Here is a 23,050-nt window from a genome sequence, read left to right on the forward strand (position 1 = left end):
GAGCTATCCATCACACCATCTCAGCTACCCGATTGGTAACCAGACTGTCCCGCTACCCCCTTTCCCAAACCAAGAGACTGAAATCGAGGGGACCCCTGAGTCCAGACCTCCTTGTACCATTCCATCGTACCTTAAGAAATCGCTTATAAAGAACGTTAAATCCTATCCTTGTGTGGTGTATATCTGTGGGGGGGAAGTTACTCATCTGTACGATCGCTGGAGACGGCTCTCCCCGGAGACCTCTCCCCTTGTCCTCGGCCGACCCTCCCGGTCCGTCTAACATTGGTGGCCAGCGGCGCGATCCGAATCAACGCGTAATCGTACAGAGAGTAGCTCACCCCACGACAAAACCACAATGTCAACCAAAGAGAGCGGATCCACCGAGAAATTCCAGATGGATAAATTGGAAGAGTACAGCCATCGTGAATTGAAACAATTCTGCATGGAACTAGGCATTGCTACCACCGGCCTGAGTACCAAAGACGATTTTTAGCACGCCATTGAGTCGTGGGCAGAAACCGGGGTCGCCAGATCCCCAGACCGAAACGGTGCAGCATCAGAGAGGAACGCCACGGCTCCCGAGGAGCGAGGAACGGGCCTCTCGCAGGAAGAGATCCAAGAAAGAGAAAAAAACAGACTACATGAGTTAGAAATGGCACGGCTCAAAATGGACGGTGAACTAAAATTAGCCGAGCAAAAACTGAACCTAGAACATCTGCGGCTCCGAGAAGAACGGGAAGAAAAACAGAGGCAGAGAGAGCTCGAAGAAAAAAGATTAGCATACGAACACGAGGGCAAACTGGCAGAAATAGAACTACGGAAGCAGAACAAAGAACCGGAGGTGCCCGAGCGACCGCGCACCCCGGGAGCGACAGACAAGAAAGTCCACATCCCCAAGGATGTTGTCCGAGAGTATGTCCGAGAGGACGACATACAACAGTGGTTCAAGGCCTACGAGATCGCCATGACCTCCCACCGGATCGATCGAAGTGACTGGGGAGCCGGCCTATGGGGGAGGTTCGTCAACGAAGGCCGCGATGCCCTGCTACAGCTCCCAGACCATCAGATGTCATCCTATGACCACATGAAGGCTGCCCTCCTCACCTGATATGGGCTCACACCCGAAATGTACCGCCAGAGGTTTCGGGACTGCACCCGGATCCCGGGTACAACTTGGGTGGAATATGTCAACTATTTCAGCCGAGCCTTCGAGGGTTGGATCAAGGGAAGCCACGTAACGACCTACGAGCAACTTTTTAATCTCATGGTGTGGGAGCACCTCTCTAACAACTGCTTCGTCGAGCTCAGGCAGCACCTCCTCGACAGTAAATTGACTGACCCACGGCAACTCGCCGCCGAAGCTGACCGGTGGGAAAGCACCCGAGTGGGCCGGAGAGGGCCACACGAGCAGAACCGGAACAACCAAGGTCAGCACCGTCCCCGGGGAGGAGGCCAGGGGCGAGGGAGAGACACCGTCCCGGCCGCTCCCGCTGCCAGCACCCCGCCCCCGGCCAGCCGGGGGAACCCCCCGATGCGCCCGGGGTTCCGGGCCAACGTCACGTGTCACCGATGCCAGCGAGTCGGCCACTACGCCAATGACCCGAACTGTCCACAGAACCAAACTCCAAAACCCCGCCAGGTAGCTGCCGCCGCCCTGGGGGGAGAACAAATCTCCGAAGAACAAGAAGAATACGAGCAGGCACAACAAGAGTGGGAACCGGCCGCCATGGTTCTAGCGTGCCTAGGGGGAAAACACATGGTCCCGCGGGCCCCCCTACCCGCCAACACCAGAAAATATAGCCAGTGGGTGAACATTAATGGGCGCCGGGCCGAAGCCCTACGTGACACAGGGGCCAGTGTGACGGCCGTCCGCTGTCACCTGGTAAAACCAGAGCAGATCCTGCCGAACATTCTCTGCCCCGTCCGCTCAGCCGACAATTCGGAGAGTCTATGTCGGATGGCCTGCGTCCCCTTCGAATGGGGAGGGGTCTCCGGCATGTTGAAGGTGACGGTCCGGGATGATGCCCCCGTGGACTGTCTCCTGGGGAATGATCTTGAGAGTTCCCCGTGGGCCGCCGTCGAAAGAAGAGAGCACCTGGGGATGCTGGGCCTCCCGGACTGGGCGTGCGTAACCACCCGGTCCATGGCCGCCCGTGCCATCCCCCGACCAGAAGAACCAGAATGGCCTGCACCTCCTCCCCCGATCGCTCCAGTAGAGGACACCGACTATACCGACCCCCCAGAGCAAACCCCCGAAGGGGTCGCCCAGCCCCAGGACCTTCCCGACCTGGCTCAGTGGCGTCAAGAAGGGGGGCCCACCCAGGAACAGTTCCGTCAAGAGCAGAAGACCTGTCCCTCCCTCGAGGGACTCCGCCAGCAAGCCATCGCCCAGAGAGCAGGGGACACCACCGGAGCCCATTGGGTCTATTGGGACAACGACCTGTTATACAGTGAGCAGAGAATCGCGGAGTTAGGGGCCAGTCGAGTGCTGGTGGTGCCCCTCCGTTTCAGAGACTTCCTGTTAAATTTGGCCCACGATGTCCCTCTGGCTGGACACCTGGGCCAGGACAAAACCTACAGTCGCCTGGTGACCCACTTTTTCTGGCCGAAGATGCGAAACGACGTCCTCAACCACTGCCGGTCCTGCCCCACGTGCCAGGCCAGCGGGAAGAGCGGCCGCAAACTCAAAGCACCTCTGCAACCCTTCCCAGTTGTCACCACCCCGTTCGAGAGGGTGGGAATAGACATTGTGGGGCCCCTGGACCCCCGCACAGCACAAGGACATCGGTTCATCCTGGTACTGGTGGACCACGCCACCCGCTACCCCGAGGCTGTGCCCCTGCGAACTGTAACAGCTCCGGTGGTCGGCCGGGCCTTAATGGGGATCTTCTCCCGGGTGGGCTTCCCCCGAGAAGTCGTCAGCGACCGAGGCACAAACTTTATTTCGAAATATATGAAGTCCCTCTGGCAACAGTGCGGGGTCACCTACCGATTCACGACCCCCTATCATCCTCAAGGAAACGGACTAGTTGAGCGATTCAACCGTACGCTCGAGGGAATGATTGGGGGATTGGAAGAGCCCCTCCGTCGCCAGTGGGATGTACTACTTCCGTGCCTCCTCTTCGCCTATCGGGAAGTTCCCCAGAAGTCCCGCGGTTTTAGCCCTTTCGAACTCTTGTACGGGCACCCTGTGCGAGGGCCCCTCAGCCTAGTCAAAGAAGGTTGGGAGATGGCCCCCCTAAAGACCCCTCCAGACGTCTTCAAGTACCTCCTGACACTACGCAATCAGACCCGGCGATTCAGGGAAATGGCAAAAGCGAATCTTGAGGCCAGTCAGGAGGACATGAAAAAATGGTACGATCAAAATGCCTCCTCCGTCGAATTCGAACCTGGTCAGCAAGTGTGGGTGATGTCCCCCACCGAACCATGTGCTTTGCAGGACAAGTGGACGGGGCCCTTCAAAGTGGTCGAACGCAAGAGCCCAGTCACCTATCTCATCGATATGGAGTCTCCCCGGAACCCCCTCCGGGTCCTCCACACCAACAGACTCAAACCCCACTTTGTGCGCTCGGAACTCAGCCTCCTGATGGCTACAGACAGTGGGGCGGAAGAAGACTCCGAGCCTCTCCCTGATCTCCTGAAGACTCAGGAGAAAGATGGCTCCGTGGACGGGGTCCGGCTCTCCGAGGCCCTCACCCCAGAGCAGCGCCAAGGCTGCCGGGACCTCCTGCTGCAGTTTGCTACTTTGTTTTCCCTCACCCCAGGGGTCACCCCCTGGTGCTTGCACGACGTAGACACTGGGGACAGTCCCCCTATCAGACACCGGGCCTACCGCGTACCAGATCGGGTGCGGGCCTGCATCCAAGAGGAAATATCCAAGATGCTCGGGGTCATCGAGCCCTCGGACAGCCCCTGGGCCAGCCCGGTCGTGCTGGTCCCCAAAGCTGCTGCCCCCGGCACCACTCCCGAACTCCGATTCTGCGTCGACTATCGGGGCTTGAATACTGTCACCAGGACCGACGCTCATCCCATCCCCCGAGCGGATGAATTGATCGACCGCATGGGGGCTGCCCGCTACCTCAGCATCTTCGATCTGACAGCGGGCTACTGGCAGATCGGTCTCACACCCCGGGCCCAAGAACGGTCCGCCTTTTCTACCCCCGATGGCCACTACCACTTCAAAGTCATGCCCTTCGGCATGAAGAATGCCCCAGCTACTTTTCAGCGACTAGTGAACCAGGTCTTGGCGGGGCTCGAGGAGTTCAGCGCCGCCTACCTGGACGATATCGCTGTGTACAGCCGCCACTGGTCCGACCACCTCCACCACCTCCGAGAGGTCCTGCAGGCCCTCCAGCGGGCCGGCCTCACAATCAAGGCCGGCAAGTGCCAAATTGGTCAGGGATCCGTGACCTACCTCGGACACCAGGTGGGAAGCGGTCTGGTGGCCCCTCTGCAACTCAAAATCGCTGCCATCCAGTCCTGGCAGCCCCCAGTCACGCAGACCGAGGTCCGAGCCTTCTTGGGGCTCACCGGCTACTACCAGCGGTTCGTGAGGGACTATGGCAGCATTGTGGGGCCCCTCACGGGTCTCACGTCCAAAAACCACCCGAAGAAGATTAACTGGACCCCCGACTGTCAAGCGGCCTTCGAGAAGCTGAAAGCCGCCCTGTGCACTGCCCCTGTGCTCCAGGCCCCCGATTACAGTCGGGAATTCATTGTGCAAACGGACGCCTCCGACCACGGCATCGGGGCGGTTCTCTCCCAGCTGAACCCCGAGGGTCTTGACCAGCCGGTGGCCTTCATCAGCAGACGCCTCCTGGCCCGAGAACAGCGCTGGAGCACAATCGAGAGGGAGGCCTTCGCAGTGGTGTGGGCCCTCAAAAAGCTCCGGCCCTATCTCTTCGGTACCCACTTCCGGGTGCAAACAGATCATCGACCCCTGCAGTGGCTAATGCAGATGCGGGGGGAAAACCCCAAACTATTGCGCTGGTCCATCTCCCTGCAGGGGATGGACTTTACTGTGGAACATCGACCGGGCCAAGACCACGCCAACGCAGATGGCCTGTCACGCTTTTTCCGCCTCGACGAGGAGAGTCCCCAAGAGGATGGGTGAGTCTCCCCGCCTTCAGCTGGGGGGGACGCATGTTGGACAGGCCACATGAAGGGCTTGCTCCCTCCCCGCATGACAGGGCCCAAGCCCCGGCCCTCCAGGTGTTACCCACAAGAACAACCCGCACCCCGTCTCCCGACGGAACTCCTGCCCCCGGACATCCATGTATCATGGGGCCGAACCACTACCGGCTCCCCCGGCCGGACCAGCCGCCATCTTGGACACTGCACCACGAGGCCGCGTGGCCTCAGCCCGACCCTAACCCTGGGCCTGGCCAGGCCCCGACATCCCGGCACCACCATCCACCCAGGAGGTGAACGGACCACTTGGCAGGTCAATGGGAGAAAGAAGTGTCGATGGCTCTCCCCCGCCAGGTGCCGATCGCCCTCCAGCTCCCCCGGGCGCTGGCTCCACCCCCCTGCTGGGTGTCTGGACTCCCTCATCCCGGACCTTCCGACCTCCAAGTGCGAGGGTCCGGACATCAAAGGGCGCCAGACCTATAACTAGGGCAGCTCCAGAGCAGGGAGGCAGTTGTATCCTGGAGTCGAGAGACACCGAGAAGAACTCAGCCTTGACGGACTACCGGCGCTGCCGTAGCCCTGCCTTGTGAACTATTGTCCTGCCTGCTGGCGCTGCCGCGGCCTTCTGCATCCTCCATCCTCGTCGGGACCTGCTGGCGCTGCCGCGGACCGTTGTAACGACCACCTTCATCGGGACCTGCTGGCGCTGCCGCGGACCGTGTAACGACCACCTTCATCGGGACCTGCTGGCGCTGCCGCGGACCATGTAACGACCACCTTCACCGGGACCTGCTGGCGCTGCCGCGGCCCGTCCAAAGCTAGAACATCGAGCTCGAGGATTGTGAGCTATCCATCACACCATCTCAGCTACCCGATTGGTAACCAGACTGTCCCGCTACCCCCTTTCCCAAACCAAGAGACTGAAATCGAGGGGACCCCTGAGTCCAGACCTCCTTGTACCATTCCATCGTACCTTAAGAAATCGCTTATAAAGAACGTTAAATCCTATCCTTGTGTGGTGTATATCTGTGGGGGGGAAGTTACTCATCTGTACGATCGCTGGAGACGGCTCTCCCCGGAGACCTCTCCCCTTGTCCTCGGCCGACCCTCCCGGTCCGTCTAACACCTTTCATCTGCATTAGCCATCTGAGAGGTCTGTGGTCAATTTGAACCAGGAAGTGAGTGCCAAACAAGTATGGCCTCAACTTCTTCAGGGACCAAACCACAGCAAAGGCCTCCCTCTCAATGGCACTCCAACGCTGCTCTCTGGGGAGTAACAGGTTGGTCTTGGCCTTCATCTTTGGTCTGGGATAGGACCGCTCCTATCCCTAGCTCAGAGGCATCAGTCTGCACTATTAACTGCTTGGCATAATCTGGAGCTTTTAGAATTGGTGCTGAGCACATTGCTTCTTTCAGGGTGTCAAAAGTCTTTTGGCAACAACTGTCCAGTTAACCTTCTTGGGCATCTTCTTGGAGGTGAGTTCTGTGAGGGGGGTCACAATGGACCCATATCCCTTCACAAACCTCCTGTAGTACCCAGTCAAGCCAAGGAATGCCCTGACTTGGGTCTGGGTTGTTGGAGCTATCCAGTCCATGATGGCCTGGATCTTGGGTTATAAGGGTTGTACTTGGCCTCCACCTACAAGGTGGCCCAAGTACACCACAGTGCCCTGCCCTATCTGGCATTTGGATGATAGTGAGACCTGCATTTTCAGAGCCTCTAAAACCTTCCCAAGGTGGATCAGGTGATCCTGCCAGGTGGAGCTAAAGAGAGCAATATCATCAAGATAAGCTGCACTAAAGGATTCCAGCCCAGCCAGGACATGGTTCACCAACCTCTGGAAGGTAGCAGGGGCATTCTTTAGCCCAAAGGGCATTACAGTAAACTGATAATGCCCATCAGGGGTGGAGAATGCGGTCTTTTCTTTTGCTCCTGGGGCCAGGCCAATCTGCTAGTACCCTGCAGTTAAGTCAAAGGTACTGAGGAATTTATCTATCAGCTCATCTGCTCTTGGGATAGGGTGAGCATCTGTCTTGGTGACAGAGTTGAGCCCTCTGTAGTCCACAAAGAACCTCATCTCTCTCTTTTCACCTTGTCGATGAGGTTTGGGCACCAGAACAACTGGGCTTGCCCAGGGGCTCTCAGAGGGTTCAATGACCCCTAACTCCAGCATCTTGCTGACCTCAGCTTTGATGCTTTCCTTGACTTGGTCTGACTGTCGATAGATTTTGTTATTGACAGGTGCACTGTCACCAGTGTCCACATCATGGGTACACCAGTTTGTCAGACCAGGGGTCAGGGAAAAGAGGCTAGCATACTGTTGCAAGACTTGCTTGCAGTCAGTTTGCTGTTGGGCAGAGAGGGTGTCTGAAAAGATCACACCATCTACTGAGCTGTACGAGAGGAGGTCAGGGAGAGGTTCACTCTCTGCTTCCTGTTCCTCATCAGTCACCATCAGCATGGTGATGTCAGCCCTGTCATTGTAGAGCTTGAGGCGGTTCACATGGATGACCGGCAAGGGTGGGGGGCTTCAAGGCCCAGGCCTCAGTTAGGGGGCAATTTCACTGGTGCCCAGCGGGGGGAGCGCAGCAGCTCAGGGCAGTGCAGGCTGGAGGGGGGCAGGCCACACGACCGTGGCAGTTCAGTGAAGGGGGTCCCAGGTGGAGTCAGGGAGCGCAGGGGTGACACAGCGCTAATACCTGGTTGATCCCCCAGCAGTTCTGTGCGAATTGATAAGGTCTTCTTCGACGCTTGCTGGTTTCTGCGCCCTTAGGAGTTAGTTTCCTGAGGGGGAGGGGGGGGGGGGGGGTTAGTTTGAGTTGGTGGCTGTAGATAGGTTATTCAGCCTTTGTAGGTCGTCCCTGGGTTCGCCTCCCGCCGGGCCAGTTCAGTGGGCTAGTCCAGTGTTCCTCACACAGCTTGGAAGGCAGCACTTAAGCCCTGTCACTCCCAGTGGTATAGGTCCCTGACTAGGCCCTACCGCCGAAGTCTCCTGCGTAGGTTCCCCCAGGTCCGCGTCGCCCCAACTGACTAAAAAGTTTCCCTCCTTGCCTTATGTATGCCCAGGTCAGGTGACCACTCTCTAAGGCGGCAAAAGCAGACCCCGCCCTTATTCTAGAAGGTTCCAGGAGCTTCCCTAGTCTAACTAGGGGAGAAAAAGGCGGGCTGGTATGGCAACAATGTTTAGGGTCCCAGCCAGCTCCTGGCAACTAGGGTGCTACTAAAAAGACCACTCCGCAGTAGCAGGGGTCTGTGGCAGCCATGTTGGGAGAAGAGAGCACCTGCACCTTAGCATTGATTAGCAATGGGAAGGCGCTCGGAGACCTAAGGTCAACGAAAAAGAGGGTGGAAAAAATGAGGCAAGGGCAAAAACACAGGGAAAGACCACCCTAGGGCTGACAGGTCTAACACACATGAACAGCTATGGCCTGGCATGTGAGCAGCACGTGTGGCCCTGGCACATAACCAGCAGTACCTGAGCAGTTCTGACTGGAACAGGCACAGCTATGGCATGTGAGCAGCACACAAGCAGCCCTGGTACATAATCAGCAGCACCTGAGCACTTTAGCTGCCCTAGCATATAACTAGCAGCACCTGAGCAGTTCTGAGTGGCACAAGAGCAGCCATGGGAGGTGCGCGGCACATGAGCAGCCCTGGCACATAACTAGCAGCACCTTAGCAGTTCTGACTAGCACCCGAGCAGTCCTGGCACAAAACCAGGAGCAACTGAGCAGTTCTGGCCCTGGCACATGAGCAGCTTTGGCACATAACCAGGAGCACCTGAGCAGTTCTGATTGGCACATGAGCAGCCCCGGCATGTGAGCAGCACATGAGCGGCCCTGGCACATAACCAGCAGCACCTGAGCAGTTCTGACTGGCACAGGAGCAGCCCTGGCATGTGAACATCACATGAGCGGCCTTGGCCCATAACCAGCAGCACCTGAGCAGGTCTGACTGGCACATAAGCAGCCCTGGCACATAACCAGCCGCACCTGAGCAGTTCTGACTGGCACATGAGCAGCCCTGGCATGTCAGCAGCACATGAGCGGCCCTAGCAGGTACCCAGAGCACTGTGACCATAGAAGGCCTCCAAGGACTGCAGCACTTAAACACACACACTGCCTTTGCAGGCTGCGTGTTTTGGTGCAGAACAAAGTGAAGAGTCGACATGGCACACATCTCTATGTGCGATGCCTACAACCCACTGCCCTGGCATACTTCAGCCACCCCTCTAGCTGAGTGCACTATACCAGTGGTGAGGGTACAAGTGCATGAGCCCTGTACCCCTATAGTGTCTACATCCATTCTTAGACATTGTAAGTGCAGTGCTGCCATTAAGAGTATATGGTGCTGGGAGTTTGTGCTTACAAACTCCACAGCACCATAATGGCTACACTTAAAACTGAGAAGTTTGGTATCAAACTTCTCAGCACATTAAACCCACACTGATGCCAGTGTGGGATTTAATGAAAAATGCACACAGAGGGCATCTTAGAGATGCCCCCTGAAAACTAACCTACCACTAGTGTCCAGGCTGAGTGGCTGCTTTCAGCTGCCACCACCAGACATGTTTCTGGGCCCTTGGGTCGAGAGCCTGCTGCTCTCTGGGGCCTGAAACAATGCACATTCTGGGACGAGGTTCCAAGCCTCCTCCCCCAGGAAGGGCAGGATTCACGAAGGAGAAGCTTCAAAGGCTTGCCGCCTTTGTGAGCTTTTCCAGACCACTTGCTGTACTCGGCAACTGGTCCCCACTGGTTCTAACCCCCACTTTGGGCGGGAGAACCAGCGGGAAAAACAAGTGAGGAAGGGAGGTGTATCCACCTTTGCCAACGAACAATGACAAACCTCTCCCTATGAATAAATGAATACATTAGTGTAACAGCCTGTATTAGAAACAGCATAATTGTCCCACAAGCCAATATTGACTTAAGGATGGTATCTGACCACCCAGTGAATTGTATCTTCTGCAACCTGACGAAGGAACTGTTGGCAAAAGAGTTTTGAAATGATTTATGAATTGCATGTTTTGTAACTTTTTTTGTATATAGTTGGTTGTGTGTATTGTCTTTTTCATTTGAGTTATGTATGGTATGTTTGGTGTCTGTGTGCTGTGTGGTGTCATGTTATTGTGGGGCTCTTCTACTTGTATTGTGTACAGTAAAGAATTTTATACAAATTAATTTATATATAACATTATACAAAAAGAGCTTTTTTGATGAAATAAAACCTGAAAAAAAACATTGGCTTGTGGGACAATGATGTTGTTTCTAATTTAGGATATACCACTAATGTATTAACCCCTTCCCTGCGGGGGTAATTCCCCCGCGGTGCGGGGAGGTGGGGGGGGAAGCCGTGGCGGCCCTGTGCTTGTGACGAGCTCAGCTCGTCATGACTCACAGTGGAGCTGTGCTCATGACGAGCTCAGCTCGTCACAACCCCGCCCACTGATTAATTCGGGAATTAATCGCTCGTGGGTGGGCCGCGACTGTTATGATGAGCTCAGCTCGTCATGAGCACAGCTCCACTGTGACTCATGACGAGCTCAGCTCGTCATGAGCACTCAACAGGTTAACTGATTCATAGGGAGAGGTTTCTCGTTATTGTTCCTTGATTTTCCCTGCCCTCCTCTCCCTATATTCTGAAACCCAGGGACCGTTTATTGTGTTTCCACCTCTGCCAACTCCACCCCTCAGGTGGGGGAGGCAAGGTGAAGCACAACCTCGAGTCCCCGCCATCTTGAGGATGGGGGGGAACCAACCAACCAGGGACAGGCTCATGCCCCCCTCCCACTGGAGAGGGGCAGAATAGGGGGTTTACCCACCCCAGGGAAGGGACCCATTGGTCCCTACCTTTTACCTACCTGTAACGTCCCTAAATCTTGTATTTAGGGGCACTCCTGAACCTTGCTTCCTCAGACAAGAAGAAACTACAAGAAGAAGAAGGACCGAACAGCTGTGCAGAAGCAAACAAGAGGAAGACGCCCACTGACTTGGCCCCAGCCCTACCGACCTGTCTCCACCTTGAACCTGCTCCTGCGAAATCCCGGTGTGTACTGCAGCCAGCCACCTCGAAAACATCGGAGGACCTGCCTGCCTTCAACCCCAAACACTTTGTCTCCTGTGAACACCGGATTTGTTCATCTGCAATCTCTGGCCCCGGCCGGAAATCGCAAATCTGCACCACTCTGCACCCGCCAACCACGGCCCGAGCGGGCAAACACCAAGCGGAGGATCCCCCGGCCATCCTGACCCGAGATCCGGTGACCCCTGACCTGCCTCCAGCCGACACCTGCAGGCTAAATCCAGAAGGTAACCCCAACCGCGACCAGGAGCTGGTAAGACGATCCGACCACAAAAGGCACCCCTGCAACAAACGCCGTTCGGCCTTGGGTGGCCAACCAATGGTGCCTAACCAACTCTTAACTTCCCAACTTACCTCTCGAAGTGGTGGTCGCACCCAGAAGACCTTCGTCCCCAAGCCTGCAGTGCTTTTGCAAACTGGAGATTCCCCATTGAAAGCTACAGGGCTTCCGACGCCAAAACAGCACTCTGCACCCGGCCGCCCTAGTGCCGCTGAGGGCGCATCTGTTGTGCTGGCCTAAACCCCCATTTGCCCTGAGCTTAAATCCAGGAGCTTTGCTCCCACAACCCAGTGGCCTGCTCGTCAGCAGCCCGGAGGCTCCCTATCCCCCTTTGGATAACATTGAGCCTCAGCACTCTGCACCCGGCCGCCCTAGTGCTGCTGAGGGTGTAACAAGAGTGCATCACTGACCCTGGGGGACCCCTGAGTCTACCCCCAGAACCTCGTCTCCCACTACCAAATACTTACATTAAAACCGATAGCGCTATCTTCCTCCATAGGGTAACATTGGCTGGTTTTCTTGGAAAAGTTTCTAAGTGTGGAGTTTGAAAGCCTAAAGAAATTCTTTAAAATTGTACCGATGAACAAAAACGATTTTACTTATCTGTTTACAGGAAATGTCCCAGAGTAGTATCCAGGTATACTACTCTGTGTACGAAAAGTAATCTCAAAAGTAACTTACCTGTAATCTTACTGAAAATCCCATTCAAAGTATATGTACTTTATTCTGAAAAACATTGCATTATCAGTAACACTACTGTCATCAAATCAAAGTACATTTACAATTGCAATCCAAACTGTTACAAACTGTATATTGAATGCAAAGTACTTATCACTTACCTGTGCCAGGCTGGCTTGGTTCTAGGAAATAAAATAACTAAAAGAATATTTTTATGCAAAACCAATTGGTCTGAAGTTCAGTCTCTGAGTGTGTGAATTCATTTGCTGACTGTGTACAACAAATGCTTAACACTGTCCTCTGATACTGCCTTACTGCTCGACCACGCTACCACAAACAGAGAGGGAGGTGCTATCTACTTTTACCTCTGCCTACCTTTTGGGTTCCATAGTGCACACTATACCTCACTTTGGTATAGTATATAGAGAGCCAGCTTCCTACAGCCATGACATCTGATCACCTCTGGAATCAGTTTTTATTTAAATTTTGTGGGCCAGGGTTTTTTTTTTGTGGTTTTTTTTTACATTTTATTGCCCAGATATTCAGAGTCGATGCAAGCACATGAGCAGCCATAGCACATGAATACCATGACCATTGGCACCTGGTCTGCCCCAACCGTTGCCACCTGGCCCTCCCCGACCGCTGGCCCCTGGCATCCCCGACCGCTGGCACCCGGCCCGCCCGGACAAGTGAGCAGCCCTGGAATTCGTTTTCTTATTTTTTATTTTATGATACCAAAATTGAGCAGATACAGGTTCAAGGACAGCAATATACAGTCTGATGTTTTGGCACATTGTCATTTCTTCTGCCGTTGGATTCATGTATTCTCTTTGGATGCCTTGTATCAGATCGGCGCACAGGCATTAATCTGCCTTTCTCATGTTTATAGAGACCTTAGAGTTTTCTGAGGAAAGCCTCCAGTTTTGGCCTATTTCATTAGTGTGCACTAGTAACTCCTGATAAATCATGTGGCTTATCCGCATTTGATTATGAAAAAGTGCTATAAAATTTACCACTTGACTCCACATTGTGAAAATTACCTTATTTGAGAACTCCAAAGGCGTTTATATCCCCTCCCACTTAACACCCCTACGAGGGATAGAGCTATTGCTTGCTACAAATGGAGCTGCTATTCCAGATTGTCGTAAACTGTTCCTCACTGCCTGGTGCCGAGCTGCTCCCATTCCCCTTTCACTGAAACCAGCTCTTTGACCCTCCTCACTTCCTAGCAGCCCGAGGCTTTACCTACTCCAAGTTCACCTTTAGGGTCTCTCAGGCTGCAAACTCGAGCCTTCTCCTGAAAGATAGTCACTCCCTGCCATGGCCCTTGCAACGTCCAGAAGGCTGGGTGATTTGTGTACAATGCAAGTCTGTTTTTCCACTTATCCCTACGTAGGCACTTAAGCTTTGGTCTTCAATTTAATTAGGTGTGAGCCATAATCCAAGCTAAGGTTTGGACCTCAAGTGGTAAAGGTGTAGTATGGTCTTTGCACCTCCAGTGCTTAAACAGTTTACTCACTGCCTCTCTCTCTCTCGCAGGCTGACATCTACAAGATGGACTTCCAGGCTGAGCGGGAGGCTCGCGAGAAGCTGCACGAGCAGCGTGACCGTCTGCAAGAGCAGCTTGAGCAAGTGCAGAGGGCCTTCGAGAAGCTGAGGAAGGACACTGATGCAGCAGCAAGGTGAGGTCTGGGCGCTAAAGGAGGGTGGAGCGGCGCATGTGTGGGATGGAAACCTTTCAGAGCCTTTTTGTAGAGGAAGAGCAGGAGCTCTGCTCTGTCGCCAACAGAAAGGGGGACTGCCGGAGCTCAGGGAAAGAGAGGGTGTCATGGTAGAGAGGTTGGCTGGAAGTCTGGGGGAGCAGCCAGAGCAGCATCTTGATCCGAGGCAGACTTAGTTTTGCTGGGTATGTTCTGACTTTAAGTAAACTGGTGTCAGGAGATGGGAGTTACCACAAGACTGAAACCAAACAGGACCTCATGCAAATATATTTAAGACTTTGGTCCCGAAATGATTGGTTGTTGTTTAAGTCTCGTGTCGGTTTTGTAGGGGTCGGATCGAAGAGATGAGAAACAGACATTCTGATAATTTCCGCGGTGGTGGAGCTCAGCTGGGTAAGTTCTACCTATCTAAAACGTAAATACTGCTTCATGTGCAGGGAATAGAATTGCTGTTTGTCTTCGTTTCTTTTCAAAACTGATGTCCTGTAATGTTGCATCAGATTTTGCAGCATGAAACTTTTCTGGATTTGCATGCTAAGCATTTTTGCGCCATTTAGTGGTTCGGGCTGGAATAGTCCCTATTTTTTTTACTTCTACCCCACTCTCACCGTCGACCAATATGTGGTCAGTGTCATCCCCCTAAGACCTCATATGTTGCCTACAGTTACCTATTTAGTGGTCACTATCTTTTGATTCTTTCGTCCACGGTTGGTTTTGTAGGCACAGTTCAAGGTTGGAGACTGATGAAAAAGATGGTGACCATGCTCAGAGGGGAGCAAAAACACCAGAAAAAAATCGTAGATGACAGCAAACATTGAAGGAAAGGAGAAATATATTTTTTTAAAGCAGCTGTTCGAGGCTTGTGAGCCGTAGATCACATGCTTTGCATAAGTCTGCCATGTAGTGTTGGGTCCGGATGTTTGCACTTTGTTTTTGTTCGAAGATGTCTTTTCCAGTCACAAGGTAGGGGACTCCTCCTTCCGGTGATAGTACGCATGGGCATCAACTCCATTGTTAGATTGTTTTTTTCCGCCATCAGGTTCGGAGCTGGATTGCTGCGCTCCGGTTCGACACTGTTTCGGGTTACCCTCTACGGTATTGTTTCTGGATTGTGTATATATCTTTGCGTATTATATCCATTTCTACAACTTCGATCGGAAAGTCTCGTGCAAGGCCCTTGGTCCTAGCAGCGTCGACCGAGTTTGCAGTAGATGGAACGGACTCCATTCCAATTCTGCCCCGGGGGCCGCTCCAAGTACCCCAGCCCCGATCTACACGACGCGTGCAATTTGTGTTTAGCACCCGAACACGAGGAAGAAAACTACGAAGCTTGCCAGACGCTCTGTGACATTCGGGCTCGATGTCATGAAATGTATCAGTAACACAGAGACTCCGCTCTGGATCTCTACAGAGAAGATGTTGACAAAGAGATCTTCAAAGCACAGGGAACCGAGGCAGAGGAGGAACACATCTACGTGTCTGAGGAAGACTCCGACATCGAGGAAGACATCTCGCCTTGTCAGCGTACCGTGAGTATAGATACTCCTTTGCCCCAAAAGGTACCCTCTAAAAAGCTCCGGTCCCTCCTCTGCCTTCAGGCCAAGGTCGGCACCGAGGTAAAGTTTTGAACGCCCTGCCTTTGGGCCCGACACCAAAACACGTATCGCAGCATTCCGGTTCGGACCGAGTCGACCTCCTTTGGGTACCAAACCCAAACTTAGGCACCGAAAGACAAACCAAGTGATCCCTTAAACACTTTGGCACCGAAACGCACTTTGGCACCTAAATCCTCGACACCAAAATCCTGGGCTCTGAAATCATCAGCACCAAAATCTTCCACACCGAAAATTCTGACCCCAAGAGACAAAACTGCTTCTACAGCATCTAAGGAGCCTTGTTTGGATGTTCTGCCTGCCAACACAGACCCCAAACAAAAGAAGCTTGTTATTAACCCTAAGACAGGACACCTTTATGCAAAGTTGCCAGCAAAAAGAAAACCAGGATTGGAGGACTCTTATCAAATCCCTTTAAACAGAAAGAGTATAGCTACTAACACTTCTTCACCACCTTCTTCACCTATTGATCCTAATTTGCTCATAACACCCACAAATTCCCCTCAGCCACAATCTCCAGATTATCAAGATGATGGGAATGGAGATCAAGATGGGGGCACACATGGGGATGTGCCACAACACAATGCTCCAGACCCATGGGTCGACTAGAGCACTGATCCCAATAATAACGAACCAGACCTATACCCATCTAAACCTTCTCCTCCAGATGACAACGTGGGGTTCATTGAACTGCTTACTAGAGCCGCACAGTACCAAGAGTCCAGCTCCATAAGGAGCCTCTTGAGGAAGATTTTTTATCTGAGACACTAAGTGCATCGCAAAGGACTACACTTGCACTCCCTAGGCTCAGGGGTTTGTTAAAACACGCAGATGAGGTGTCCAAAGATCCACTGCGAGCTAGGGTCCTCACACCTAGAGTGGACAAAAAATATAAAGCTGCACCTACAGACCCGATTTACATCGGGGCTCAGGTCCCGTTGGACTCTTTAGTGGTATCAAATGCTCATAAACAAGCTAATTCTCAAACAGAAGACGCCCGCCTCCTGATAAAGAATCTAAATTAATAGATGCCTCGGGCAAAAGAGTATTAGCGCAAGCAGCCAATCATTGGCGCATAGCTGATGCACAAGCACTCTTAGCAAGGTATGACCGAGCTCATTATGATGAGCTGGAGCAGCTGATCCAACACCTGCCTGATGAGCATAAAGCTGAAGCTCATGACCTCCTCCAGGAAGGGAAGCTTCTTCCAACACTTCCATCAGGTGTGCTCTAGACGCAGCAGACACTGCTTCACCCGCGATTAACACCACGCACGGCTAAGGGCATCAGGGTTTAGACCGGAGGTCCAAGCTTCCATTTTAAATTTACCTTTTAACAAGGAATATTTATTTGGCCCTGCAGTGGACACTTGATTAGAAAAAATGAAGAAAGATACTGAGGCAGCCAAATCAACGGGAGCGCTGCAGATACCTTCCAGCCATGGTTCCTTTCGCCGCTCCTTTTACAGGGGAGGCTCAAAGACCATGCCTGCTGACGGGTCCTCTGCCTCATATACAGGCAATAGTCCATCTCCTTCTACCAGAGGGTATTTTCGAGGTGGATTTCGGGGAAACCGTGGCAAAGGAAGAGGTAAAGGTAATACACCCCGTACTTCCCCATCCACAAGGATATCCTGACAAGCGAAGTACTGACTCCCCGGGCAGCTCTAAACACGTTTTTCAAGATGATTTTTGGGGGGGTGATTGGTTTCCCTTGGATGGAGTTTATCCCTCTTCTTAACCGGTACTTTCACTGACTATGACTGGGTCTCTGGATACCCTCTATGTGGAATAATTACTACTAAACCGCAACCATGATACGGACTACCCAACCCTGGGAGCTGTGATCCGGGCCATCAACCTACAGGCACCCATAGTTGGTTGCCTCCCACTCTTCCTCTTTCCTAAGGAAGACCAAGCTGAGGATGTAATTACCTTCCACGCACTAAGTCGGGTCGAAACGTCGAGATTCATACCCAAGTGGGCCTGTACCTTATGCCACCATTATCCCGTCCAGCCAACAGATGATACTTCTCTGACTTGTTTGAACATTATCAAGAGTAACAACGTAAATGATCAATGAAGGACAGGCCATAACTAACTGGCGTTGATGCTACTTATAACCAGTTCCGATTAGAATTATTGTAATTTTTAGGTCTCGCTGGCTATCGCGTAAGCGATCGCTCAGCGAGACTTTAGTAAGGGGCTCCCAAAAGTGCTCCCAAAAGCGGATTGCATGGCGAGCACGCGCACAATCACGTGCATCGTGCCGCCATTCAATCCGCTTTTGTGAAGCGCTTCAGCCCACTGGCGACGGGCGTGCGGTTACGCGCACAATGACGAGCAGAGGCGCCATATGGTTTTCCTCTCTCGTCATGGCGCGCGCACATCGCACACCACTCGCCAGCCAGCCTGCTTTCACTTTTGCGCCTCAATGCTCCTCCCCCTCCCCCACCACAGAGCGCGTCTCGCGGCCCCTTCCGATATGCGAGGCTCGCTGGGGCCGCGCTTGTTATCTGTTTGCTGTTTGTAGTGTGAATTGCTGCTGCCTTGCACAGACCCTGTATATCTCTAAACACTAGCCTTCAAGTTTGTGTAAGCTGCCAACATTTGAGCTAAGGGGAGTGACCTGCTTGTAGTATCCTGCTGAAAATACTACACTTCAGATGTCGGCTGCCCGCATTTAACTCGCCGATGTATATAAAATGAATGCAGCTGCCCGCATTTAACTAGCCGATGTATATAGAATGAATGCGTTGAGTCAGCGCTTCGGACGTGGAAGGCTCGGAAGCTCTGGCCATAACGCCACACTCTCCCCATTAACCTCATTCTTTAATGCCACCTCTTACTATGCACAGCGTGGTCGGCACCGATGGAGCTGTTTGTCATCAGGAGCTGTCTGCTGATAAATCTGCGGGCGCACGGGGCTTCTGTGCTGTGTATCACGGCACAGACATACATCCTGTTGTGTATGGCAACACACACGTGCCACGCACTTCTCTGTTTCTTACCACGTGAAGCGCAGTAGGCTGCTGTGTTGTGTGCTGGCCAGCTACCTCACGTACAGAGTTGATGTGTGGGTCACATGTCACAGAATGTGTGCGCGCACACACAATACTGCCTACCATCACCTAGAGCAACGGTCAGCGGTGCTATGGGCCATCACCCTCAGCGACACAAAGGCCCGGGGCTCCGGAGGCACTGATTTCCATCAGCCCTAGCGCCTCAACTACAGCTGCCTCCTGCGTGCAGTACACCAGCCGGGTCGCAGGGCGCTCCTGGGCTGTTTGTCATCAGAGTTAGTCACCGTTGTGAAGAGTCGGATCGGAGGGGCCGAGTCGATGTCAGGCAGTACTACACGTCACTGGCATAGAAGGAATATCGGCTGCACCCAAAGAGGGACCACAAGAGTGCGTGGCCAGCGAAAGGAACTGGGGGTGTTTTACTGTCATGCTCGAGGTTGGGTTATTTTCATTGTATCTTCTCCATTTTCATTGTTCGAGCTCCATCAATGCTGTCTGTTCTGACGCAGACAGACCTCTTCAGAGGCCCCACTGGTATTGTGACCTCGTCAGCATGGGCGGAAACAGATTCGCACTTACTGTTGTTATTTAAATTAATGCGATTATTGCTATCTTTTTTTTTGTCCTCATTTGCCATATCCCTCATTCTCTGTGTACACCGACCACCTAGCGTGCCCACCGGTAGAAGACATGATTAATTCCTCAACCGAACCTAAGCACGATGGCATATTGGTGGATGATGGTAAGCCAGAAGAGGAGACACATCCCGACTGGATTTTAATACCAGCTATAGGATCTAAATGGAGTAAAAACCGGAGATTGAAGACCCAAGATCCTTGGAGTTTATTTAGGCATAATCATTAGACCCGGGGGGAAAAAAAAAAAAACCCCGGCGCCCTATCTACGATGAATCAAAATGTCCCAGAATGCTCGATTGCCTTTGTTGCCTGTCCTGGCTAAGTCCATCTTTGATGTCTCGATCAGGGACATCAACCAGCCAGCATGCTGAGGCGCAGATGTGTCGACCCAGACCTTACAAATCTGTCTTCTAGCCAGAAGGATTGCATAGAATAAAAAGAGTCTGGCCTGGCCCGTAATATTAGAGTCCAAACCAAAAACTATTAATGGCAAGGTAAGAGTCAGGTTGGCATTCAGAATGGAATTCAGCGATGTTATTACTTCATCCCAAAACCGGGCGATAGAGGGGCAATCTTTAAACATATGAATATCCGATGCATTGGGAAGATTGCATTTATTACACTTTTTATTTTGCTGGTACTTTGAAAGCCTTAACGGGGAGAGGTAGGCCCGATGTACTGTGAAAAGATGGTTCCGTCTAAACCATGCAGGTTTCACAATTTTGTATAGTATGGAAAAAGATTTAATCCAGTCCTCTTTGCAATGATAGTCCAGATCTTTTCCCCAAAGATCACCAGGGAGGGTGAAATCGCCATCAATATCTTCGAGCAAACTCCAGTACCACAAGGCAACCTCTTTACCCCCCCTTTGCCGCTCTGCCAGTAGTTGTTCCAAGTTGCTAATAGCCCCCAAAGGAGCCCCTTTTTCACCAAGAGCCCTGACCCAGCTTCCAAGTTGTATATACTTAAATCTTGCCAATCCTGATCCAACCTTACCCAGCAAATCGTCCCAAGATATAATGTCGCCTTCTAACAGAAGTTCCCCCCACCTTACAATGCCTGCATCCCTCAAAGGTGTGGCCAATCGGTCTTTCAGCCAGGCCGGTAGGCCTGGGGAGTCCCAGATTGGTGCATAGTTGGAATAGTAAGAGAGCCCCAGGTTCTTCCTAATCGATGCCCAGGCCTTAGCCAAAGATTTTAAGATTTTTAATTTCACCTTTTTTTTTTTTTTTTAAACAATTTTTATTATTTTCTTTCAACACAGTACAATACAGCAATTGTCGATCATTTAGTCGTTTTCCAGCATATAACAAAATCTGAAGCGGCTCAGCCCCCCACCTCCCAGCAATCCCCCCATACATGCGCCCATCCCCAGCAGTCACACCCCCTATGTACACCATAGAGGTCTGCACCTCAGTCCGCATCAAGGGTTTCATCATCAAGCGTTGGCGGTGGCTCGCATATATCTCCCCGATATGTGTTCCATGCCCCCCATATTTTAGACCATTTTTGGGGACACCCCCTCCCTATGTACACTGAGCGCTCGGCTATCATAGCCCTATCCATGTCACGCCCCCATACAGACAGCAGCGGCACCTCTCCCACCCCCCACTTCTGCGCTATGTTCCGCTTAGCTAGCACGATTCCCACTGTAGCCCAACACTGAGCCTGCCGGCCAAGGTCGTTAGGCTCCCATACATTTAGCAGGCAGCGCCTGGGCTCTGGTACAAGCGACACACCCCCCGCCTGGGACAGCGTTCGCATCACTCGCCTCCAGTATTCTTGGATTTTAGGGCACTCCCAGATGGTGTGATAGAAGGTGCCTTCCTCCCCGCAGCCGCGCAGGCAGAATGGGTGGGGTGCTCTTCCTATTTTGTAGAGTGTGTACCTGGTGTAGTAGGACCTGTGCAGAATCCGGAGCTGTACCAACCGAAGCCTGGAGGGTATCCCTGCCTCCCGGGGGGACGCCAACGCCTCCCTCCATTCTGGGTCATCAAATTCCCCGACATCACTGGACCACCTCTCCCGCAGGGTGCCCATAGGGTCCGGGAGATTATTTATCAGCTTCCGGTACGTGAATGATGTTGCCCGCTGGGGCATATAATCTGTGAGCAGCCTATCCTCCAGTGGCGACGCTTCCGGAACTGTGGCTCCAGGCACCAAAGCGGCGAGCAGCGCGTGCTTAATTTGTGTGGATCGGAACCATTCCGAAGGCGCCAGCTCATATTGTTGCTGTAGGCGCGCAAAGGTGATCACTGCACCCTTGTGCCACATGTCGCCCGCTGTGGAGATCCCAATGTCATCCCATTTATCAAAGCCCCTGCTATGCCTAAGTCTCCCGAGCCGTTTCGCATCCCACAAGGGCGTGAGCTGGGTCAAGACTCCTCTCCACCCCAACCGGGCCTGGGCCGCGTGCCACACGGCCACTGTTTGCCGCAGAGGGCCAATGAGGTCTGGGCCGAGCCTCCCATCGTACAAGGGAGACAACATACCTCTCGTGCCCAATATGGCTCTATCCGCTTTAAACGCCGGATCCGAGTGCGGGGCATGGAGCCTGTGGTAAATATTTCATTACCGGTACTATTTTTTATGCGGTAAAGTCTAGTAAGAATAACTCAGTATAAATAAGAGGCAGAATCCGTGGTATTAGAGGTTCTGAAAGGTTTTATTCCTCTACAAAGGAATTACAGTTCGAACTGTAGGCTTCAAATTCCATCACCACGAAGGTTCAGGAAGGGAAGGCAATACATTATTGGCAAGTAATGATATTTATATGAAAAGTATTACATTAAGACAGATGCAAGAGGCGTAACAACTGATAGTACAGATAATGATACACATACGTAATGAAAAAAGGCGTAAACATAGGCGTAACTAAAAACGTCATTAAACATGATGTCACAAGTGGGTGGATCCATGAGAGAATCCTGCAATGTCAGCAGAAATACTTGGCAGAGATGCGCGCGCAGCCGCATGACGTGTGATTGACGTGCAACTAGATGGTGAAGGGGACTTGACATTTAGCTCTACATGTGGAGACAGAAGTCTGAGGGGTCATGTCAACCTAATCCCAAATCATATCTAATATCTTATGTTTAAAGAACTGTATTATCCAAAAGGAAAGGTCTCTCGGACAGAATCTATTCTATACTGACTGTTAGTGCGTGTACAAGCGTCTAAGTGTCTACATGAGATGCGAGGGGACAGGAATCTTCCATAGTAACAGGGGCTATGAATTACTTGCATGAGGACAGTGGGGCCTGGCCCTTTGCTCGGTAGCTGGAAGAATGTTTACCTAAACTACTAGACAGGAATGCATCGGATGAGGAGCGGAGCAGATAATCTTGAAGGTGAAATACAGTTTTTGGCAGGCAACGGCCGGATCAGGCACCGTTAGCCGCGCAGGGAGTAGGACAAAGTTCATGGGTACAGATGCGGGCTCGGACTGGAGCTTTCAGAGGCAGAAGGCAGGAAAAGGCTTGATGGCAGAATTCAGGGCCTACTCGCCTGAATCTGTAAAATGTGGAAAGTGAACCACATAAAGTCGGTGGCCTTTCATACTTAGGAATGGAATATCTGACCCATTCATGGCGGATCTGAAAGAGGACATGTTGACGGTGGACGCACATGTATTTGCGTCTTCATAACTGGAACTGGAGGGAACATACATGTACTTGTAGCATGCACATGGAGCCGTTGGGGTCTACGATAGGGGACATAACTGATCACAAAATTCATATTTCCTCATTCCCTCCTTGTCCCCTACGGACCCTCAGGAGATATCGATCTTCATCAATCCATCGATCTGTTCATATAGCATCATTTGTTCTTCTTTCTTCTTCCGGGATCTTGAGCCAAAACTTGGATGCGGGATACACGATGTGGC

At 52.4% G+C, this 23,050-nt stretch overlaps 1 protein-coding gene across 6 annotated transcripts in view; it reads left to right on the forward strand.

Moving 5' to 3' along the window:
- IKBKG (inhibitor of nuclear factor kappa B kinase regulatory subunit gamma) overlaps nucleotides 1-23,050 on the forward strand; it is a 228,727-nt gene that overhangs the window by 165,345 nt on the left and 40,332 nt on the right. For all 6 annotated transcript variants that reach the window (XM_085629872.1, XM_085629874.1, XM_085629877.1 and 3 more), the window contains 2 exons: nucleotides 13,710-13,852; nucleotides 14,220-14,284. In XM_085629872.1, coding sequence (XP_085485998.1) covers nucleotides 13,710-13,852; nucleotides 14,220-14,284 — 208 coding nt within the window. The remainder of the gene's footprint in view (nucleotides 1-13,709; nucleotides 13,853-14,219; nucleotides 14,285-23,050) is intronic.

This window comes from Triturus cristatus, chromosome 10 (assembly GCF_964204655.1).
Source record: "Triturus cristatus chromosome 10, aTriCri1.1, whole genome shotgun sequence".
Lineage (NCBI taxonomy): Eukaryota > Metazoa > Chordata > Amphibia > Caudata > Salamandridae > Triturus > Triturus cristatus.